Source organism: Musca domestica, unplaced genomic scaffold (assembly GCF_030504385.1).
Source record: "Musca domestica strain aabys unplaced genomic scaffold, Musca_domestica.polishedcontigs.V.1.1 28, whole genome shotgun sequence".
NCBI lineage: Eukaryota > Metazoa > Arthropoda > Insecta > Diptera > Muscidae > Musca > Musca domestica.
The window spans coordinates 4,134,182-4,142,578 of NW_026712293.1; the positions used below are offsets into that span (position 1 = coordinate 4,134,182).

The following is an 8,397-nucleotide window of genomic DNA, read 5'->3' on the forward strand; positions in this document are numbered from 1 at the left end:
CAGGACCATGGTACATAATAACGGCATTACTTTCCATTGTTATAATATGTCATGCTCAACAGATCGAAATAAGTAATATTCACACCAACCACGGATATCTGATATTCTCTGATAAAGCATTGGAATTACCCACTGAATTCGAGCATCATTGCTTACAAATTAACATTACAGAAATAGAAAGAACAAACAACATATTTAACAAGCATTTATCGAACTACACCAAATCTCCCCATCTTAATTATTTGTGCAATAAATTGCAACGTCAATTACATTGTGAAAATACCAGGGATTCGTCGGTAATTTTCCTGTAGAAAATGAAGGCGCTTAGAAACCGAACCAAAGAAATATTGGTGGAAACACAATATTTCTCCCAGATGGATTTCAGGATGTATAGGAAAAAAAAGAATGGAATAAAAACACAAAAGGATTAGAGTGTTCAATTAAACAATATAGAAATATCCTTTATTTTGATAATTTTAGGTTTTTTGAAACGAACTCTTACCGCTTGTAACAATTGTTGAATTGAAAGTACGTAAAAAGTGAAAAAAGGAAAAAGTCCGTGAAAGCACAGACGACATGTTTCGAAAATGAAAGCAGAACGCATACATATAAGAATAAGTAAGTGGCAATATCAAAGTGTGTGTGCGGAAAATAATTGAAAAAGAATCAGGAAAACCTGAGATGCCAGAAGGAGAAAAGAAAATATCCTAATTTTCCTTTCTCCCACGATTTTGGCATTAACATCGCCGCCCACCTTGCAGTTACACTGCAATGAAAGAAATAAAAACAAGGTCATGTCGTGTGTACTTTTCCGGATTACAACGTAATCTGAATGGAATTTACGTTATCAGAAAAAAAATGTTGAAGGAAAGAATATATGTAGCTGAAAAGGAAAGTTTGTGTTTCGTTCACAAGAATAAAAATAAATACAAAATAGTGCAAATTTAGAAGATATATAGTATGTTTCAGGATAGAAACTAGGACGAATAAGGTCCATAAATGGCCCAGCCAAATATGGTGTTGATGGCAGTCCTGGTCTTGAAATGGTACCTTCTAAGACTATTTTAGTGTACAAGTCAGCTCCAATAATTATGTCGATGGTAGAACGCTCATAGAATTTTGAGTCGGCCAGGCATAAGTTGACATAATTGTCCTTGAAGTCTGCAGGCAAGTCTTTGGAAGGAGTTTTAATGTTTACCCGACTATCTACCTTCATCATCGCTTCGACTTACCGTGCAGAATCAAACCGGGATGTCAGGGTTAGAGGGCACAACGATTCCTTGTCCAAGGTGAGCGTCGTCAAATTCTTGGAGTCGGTCAACCTTTTTAATACTCTGCTGACAGTTGAACCTGAATCCAGTAGGCATCGTGCTGTCAACTTCACTTTCCCATCTGAAATCCGAACGACCACTGTCGGGACCAAAACAATGGTATTTTGGCGTATCAGCGATGATAGTGTTTTGGCACTAATGTCGTTGGTAGCTGAAGGTGTAGCTTCGGGATGCGCGCGATCTGTGGGCTGGGCATGACCTTCGGGTTGAGGACGTCGTTGATGTTGAGTGCGTTCAGTCGATGGGTGAAGTAAGGTGTGGTGCCGCTTGTGGCACTTCTTGCAACCCTGCGATGAAAAGCAGCTGCCGTGGGAATGCTCGTGTACGAGACAATTTTTGCAATATTTGTATTTCTCCACGACACTGAGACGACCAGATGTACTCATCCCCATAAATTTCCGGCATAGGCGCAATGGATGTCGGGTGTGACAAATATGGCAAGAATATGCCAGACGGTGTTTCTCCACGCTGGAACGGATGATTGAACGAGCACGGGATGGCGATCGGTTAGACATATTGTTCTACTTGGCGTAGAAGTGACGAATATAACGGATTGTTACAGATTAGACATCAGGAACAGATTGGATGGAAGAAAGTATTAGTTTTGGGAGGATAATACGACGAGTTTCGTGACTGGTCGGGTGATAGTTCCCTGTTGGGTAACTATATCCGCGACTCGTACACGTTCGTCTGAACCCAGATATACTTTCGAAATGCGCCCTAGACGCCACGCGTTCGGTGGAAGATTGTCATCGATGACGGCTACTAACGAATCGACGGTGACGTTAGGTTCAGAAGTTTGCCATTTATTGCGTTTCTGAAGCTCACGCAAGTATTCGTTTTTCCATCGTGAACAGAACGTTTGGTGAATTGCCTTCAGTTTTTCCCAACGATTGAGAATGGAAGTGGAAGAAGTATCAATTTGAGGATCGACGGGAACCAGAATAGGAGTCCCAATAAAGAAATGCCCGGGAGTTAAGGCAGCAAAGTCAAAAGGATCCTGCGAAATTGGTGACAATGGCCTGGAATTAAGCCAAGCTTCTATGCGGGACAACAAAGTGGAAAATTCTTCGAATGTAAACTTCATTGAACCTGCGAACTTACGGAAGTGAGCCTTGAAGCTCTTAACTCCGGCTTCCCACAATCCACCCATATGGGGAGCACCCGGAGGTATAAAATGCCAAGTTAGTCCTTGTAGAGCATAATAGGCTGTGACTCCGTCACGAGAGGCTTGCAAGAAGTTTCGGGCTAAGATCTTCGAAGCCCCTACGAATGTTGACCCATTGTCGGAATACAAATGCAACGGACAACCTCTGCGTGAAACAAAGCGATGAAACGCTGAAAGAAACGTGGATGTGGAAAGATCCGAAGTGAGTTCTAAATGGATAGCCTTCGTTGCGAAACACACGAAAACGCATACGTATCCTTTAGTGATACAAGACCGACCGTTGTATGTTTTTAAATCGAATGGTCCAGCAAAATCTAGACCAGTTCGTGCGAATGGGCGAGAAAGCTCGGTCCTTTCTGGAGGAAGGGCAACCATTAGTTGCTTCTGAAAACGTTTTTTGTAAAGGATGCAAACTTTACACTTGTTAATTGTGGTCTTGATGAGGTTTTTCACCTTGAGAATCCAATATTGAGAGCGAATTACTCTCAGAACTAGCTGGTTACCACCATGGAGAGTAACCGAATGAACGAAAGAAACCAGCAACTTTGAGAAATGGCAATTGTACGGAAGAATGATGGGATGTTTCTCGTTATAAGATAGGCCCGGAGAGGATGAAAGGCGGCCACATGAACGAATTATTCTATCAGCATCTTGGAAAGGATTTAAATTACGGATACAACTGGAAGCAAGAATTGGAAGTTTGGCAAATATTGCGTGGTATTCATTTGGATAGAATGCCTTTTGGCACAACTGAATCCACCGATTTCTAGCTAGATTCAGCTCATCGCTAGTCAAGGGGCCCGATACGCGAACAGAATTAGTATGAAATCCATGATGCGTGCGAGAGATGAATCTATAGACCAGGGCGAGGGCACGAAGAGCTTTACTGAAGCATGAAAACACATCTAAGACGTCTTGGAAATCAGAAAAATAAGCAAAGTTGACGTGAATGGACCTCTTTTCGAGATTTGTGTCCGGAATTGAAACAGCGGTTGCACCCCACATGCTAGATTTTTCGCGCAGTCAATGCGGTCCCTGCCACCATAAGTCATTACCGACAAGGTCTGACGGGAAAACGCCTCTGCTTGCCAGGTCTGCTGGATTTGTCTCAGAAGAAACATGATGCCATTTGGATGAATCAACAATTTGAGTAATGTTGGAAGCTCTATTCGCCACTAAAGTTTTCCAGAAGCAAGGTGCTTTAGCCAACCACGAAAGAACAATTGTGGAGTCCGTCCAGCAGAATATGGAATAGGATGGGACATCCAATGACGGAAGAAGAATATCGATCATTTCAGCTAGAAGTACAGCACCACATAACTCAAGTCTCGGAATGGACAGAGTTTTTAATGGAGCTACTTTCGTCTTGGAATATAGAAGGTGCTTGGAAACAGATGCGCCAGAGGATATACGAATGTACAAGGCCGCTGCATACGCGCTCTCTGACGCGTCACAGAAGCCATGAAATTGAATATCGCTTGAGAAATCTATCCAGCGCGGAATTCGAATTTTATCAATGGACGGAAAATCATTTTGGAATTGCAACCAATCGGAAACGATATCACGAGGCAATAAATTATCCCATCCGATACCAGAGGCCCAAATCTTCTGCATCATAATTTTTGCCAAAACCACACATGGAGATAACCAACCGGCTGGATCGAACAATTTCGCTATATGCGACAGAAGTACACGTTTGGTATATGTGGACGGATTAGAAAATGGTTTGTCAGTAAAAAAGAAAGAATCTGAATGAGTATCCCATCGTATGCCTAACATTTTGGCCGTACTACTTTCTTCGAAGTCAAGAAAGTCCTGTCGAAGGAGATGCTCAGGCGGAATATCGGCCAAAGTTGTTTTCAAATTGGATGTGCACTTTCGTAAAGAAAATCCAGCTGATTGCAACTCCTGAATAGAACGAAGTGCTAAAGGAATAGAATGAGCCCCACCGAGTACATCGTCAACGTACATAAAATTGCGAAGAATGTCGCTAGCTCTAGGAAGTTCTGAACGAACATCCTCAGCTAGCTGATAAAGTACTCGAATCGCCAGATAAGGTGCGGAATTGACCCCAAATGTCACTATCTATAATTGAAAGTCTTGAATTTCCTCATCTGGACTTGAACGATATAAGATCATCTGGAATTTAGCATGATCTGGTTGAATTAATATTTGCCTATACATTTTCTCAATGTCGGCATTGAAAACGAAGCTAAAGAATCTCCACCTTAAAATTAACAAGGTTAGAATTGGGCCCGTATGAAGAATATCATTGAGACTTAACCCGGTGGAAGTAGGAGAGGAGGCATTAAATACTACCCGAACCTTTGTAGATACGCTCTCAGGTTTGATGACGGCATGGTGAGGTAAATAATAACTAGGACCGGATGAAACGTTGGAATGGGGAATACAGCGCATATGGCCTAGATCACAGTATTCCCGAACGACTCGATCATATTCCTTCTTTAAATCGGGAGTACACATGAGTCGAGCTTCGTTCCTATAGAACTGGGCCACAACACTGGATCTTGAATGTCCTAAACCTTCGCCATTAAAATTAGTCTCTTTAAAAGGCAAACGAACCATGTATTTACCGTCATTATAGTTCTTCGTAAAATTTATCGGGTGGGGACAAGAAGTTCTTCCTTGGAAGATTCTCCACCTCCAAAAGCGTGAAATCTCTTTATGCAAAGAGATTTCGCAAAAATTAGAGATTATGTTGACGACCCTGGACGAATTCTTACCTATGGGGCCCGTCAAGATCCATCCGAAGACTGTCTCTTGGACCAGAAGAGAGCCGCATATACCTATTCTTGAATTGGAAAGCATTAGGGTAGGTCAACTTGTGATCTCTTGTAGAAGTTAGGGTCAGCCAACGAAATATTTGGGAGATCTTTGAACGAAGCAGTCGGAATAGAATGACTTGGCAGATTCCCCGAAAGTTTAGGAATTACGAAGGCAGTAATCGTTAATTCAAAGTTGTGGTCAAATTGCGAAGAAAGAATGAAAGAGCACTGTTTACGTACGCTGGCAGAATTAGAATCATTCAAACCTGAAATTTGAGCTCTCGTGCGCTTATGAGGCAATTTAAGTTTATTAAACAATGATTCTGAAATAAAAGTTCCCTCGGAACCAGAATCGAAGAGCGCGAGAGCCGAATATGTCACACCATTATGAACAATTTGTACCATCGCCGTGCCTAGCAATACCCCCTGAACACTAGCAGAAAAATAATTTTGTACAGTCCCCACTCCGCTGCTAGTGGACTGTAATCCAGAATATGAAAATGGAGCGGAGCTGGGATTGAGGTTTGAATTTGGAGCAGTGCTAGATGTAGATGGTGCTGAGGAGGAAGAAGAATGAACAGAGTTTCTATGCAGAAGAGTATTATGCCGCTTATTGCATGTATAGCAACTATATTTGCTAGGACAATTTTTCACGGAATGCGTTTTTGAAAAGCAGTTGAGACACAGTCCTTGCCGTCTGATCTCAGAAATGCGCGCTTCATAATTCATTTTTAAAAACTTCGGACATTTGCGAATTATGTGAGGAACGAACTAAACTTTTTGGCAACTTTGGACTTTATATCGACCGAACTTTCCTTTTGACTTGAACCTGAAACACCTTTTCGCATCTCTGAAACAGACTCTAGAGTGCGATATCTATTTGTTAGGAATGTGTCCAATTCTGCTCACCGTGGAATACTGGACTTGTCCGAGAGGGTATGCTCCCAAAGAGTAAGTGTGGAATCAGGTAGACGATTAGAACAGAGAGAGATAAAAATGGGATCCCAGCTAGCCACGTCCATATCGTAGGTCTTGAGAACAGAGATGCATGAATTAATGTCTCTTTGGAGGCGTTTTGAACTCTGAGCAGATTCAGAAGGAACTGAAGGAAGGTTGAATAAAACTTTAAGCTGGCCATTTACGAGAATTCGCTTATTTTCGTAGCGATCGCACAGGCTGGACCAGGCTTGGCTGAAACCACTATTAGCAAGAGGACTCTTCTGAACTATCTCTTTTGCTTCGCCTTTGGTCTTGTGAACTAAATGAAATAATTTCTCAACTGGACTGAGGCGAGGATTTTTTATGTACACAGCCGTGAACATGTCTCGGAATGTGGGCCATGACATATAATCCCCGGAGAAGACCTCTGTATCACATCACGGTAAATTGAAGGAATATCCTGAGTTCGCCTGTTCAGGATTGGATGGAGGAACTGGGCTGGGAGCCACGGGAGACTCTTTTGGAATTGAAGCCGATTGTAGTTCCTCGGATAACTGAGACAGCTGGGATATACACTTACAGTAAGTAAGGTACGTTGTCTTATACTTAGCTCGAATTGTCTGTAGTTCAGAAGCTGTGTCTTCATCATCCGACTCTTCGTCTCCATTGCCCTCGGATTCACGATCTCGGATGTATGTATCATACTCGGACTTGATTCTTACCCATATGGACTTAATTTCTTCAATGTGAACATTGATAGAGTGAATGGAGCTGACTGGAAGGAGATTATCACTAATATCCGAATCAAATCCCACGATCGTGTCGGCAAGACGAATGAAAGAGTCGAGAGACATTTTGGTATAAGTAACATCGAATTAGATATACGAGGAGAATAACTGAAATGAAGAATCGAATAAAAAAAATTCAAATCGCAAAACAGAAAGCTTTCTGGGAATATCAAATTTAGTGCAAGAAAAAATTAACTGTGATAAATTTCACAAAAAAACTGAATTTCAAACCAAAAGCTCGAAAAAGGTTCAAACAAGATAGAAGGTGGCAAGAAAAATACGCAATTTTTTTCCTCGTTCTAATTAAAACAAGTAAAAAAGCAGTAAGTTCGGCCGGGCCGAACTTTGAATACCCTCCACCATTTGGAACGAATTAGAAAATTTTCAAAAAAATAAAATCCAATAAAAATTCTTTTAAAATCTTTAAAATATCTAATATAGGAAGGTGCCGATATATGGGGGGATATACGATATTGTGGACCTTTAAAGACAAATCTATGCCTGCGTGTAAAGTACTCACAAGGAACTCCGTGTGTGGATTTTCAGACAATACAATTGGAAAATGTGGCTTAAATCATCAAAATACCGAATATCGCGGGGTACCGTTATATGGGAGCTATACGTTATCGTTAACCTATATAGAGAATTCTCTGTCGGTGGGTAAAGTGCTCACAATGAACCCCTTGTGACCATTTCGTTGAAAAATATGGCTAAAAACATCAAAATACCGAGTATCGGGTGTACCGTTATATGAGGGCTATACAATATCGTGGATCTATAAATAATTCTCTGCCGAGGTATAAAGTACCCACAACGAACTCCTTGTGTGGATTTTCAGACAATTCCGATGAAAAATGTGGGTCAAATCATAAAATACCGAATATCGGGAGGTAACGTTATATGGGGGATATACGATATCGTGGACCTGTATAGGACAATTCTCTCTCAGGGGGTGAAGTACTCACAAGGAACTACTTGTGTTGATTTTAAGACAATTCCATTGAAAAGCGTGGCTAACATCATCAAAATACCGAATATCGGAGGTTACAGTTATATGGGGGATATACGATATCGTGGACCTATATAGACACTTCATTTTGAGGAGGTAAAATGCCCACAAGGGACTCCTTTTGTGGATTTTCAGACAATTCCGTTGAAAAATGTGGGTAAAATCATCAAAATCCCGACTATCGGGGGGTACCGTTATATGGGGGCTATACGTTATCGTTAACCTATATAGAGAATTCTCTGTCGGTGGGTAAAGTGCTCACAATGAACCCCTTGTGACCATTTCGTTGAAAAATATGGCTAAAATCATCAAAATACCAAATATCGGGGGCACCGTTGTATGGGGGCTATACGATATTGTGGATCTTTATAGATAA

General features: G+C 41.3%; 1 protein-coding gene across 1 annotated transcript; it reads right to left on the reverse strand.

The window, feature by feature from the left end:
• Positions 1-1,929: 1,929 nt before the first annotated feature.
• On the reverse strand, positions 1,930-5,085 carry LOC131803241 (uncharacterized). Its single transcript, XM_059124337.1, has 2 exons — positions 4,755-5,085; positions 1,930-2,669 (listed from the first exon to the last, which is right to left on the reverse strand). The coding sequence occupies exons 1-2, from the start codon at positions 5,083-5,085 to the stop codon at positions 1,930-1,932; spliced, it is 1,071 nt and encodes a 356-aa protein (XP_058980320.1).
• Between the last annotated feature and the right edge of the window lie 3,312 nt (positions 5,086-8,397).

Bases quoted from the DNA above. Each gene is read 5' to 3' on its own strand.
- LOC131803241 (XM_059124337.1), bottom strand. From the start codon at position 5,085: ATGGTTCGTTTGCCTTTTAAAGAGACTAATTTTAATGGCGAAGGTTTA. The intron at 2,670-4,754 runs GCCCAATTCTAA...CGTTTCTTTCAG, and splicing joins CAATGATATTCTTCATACGG to CGTTTCATCGCTTTGTTTCA.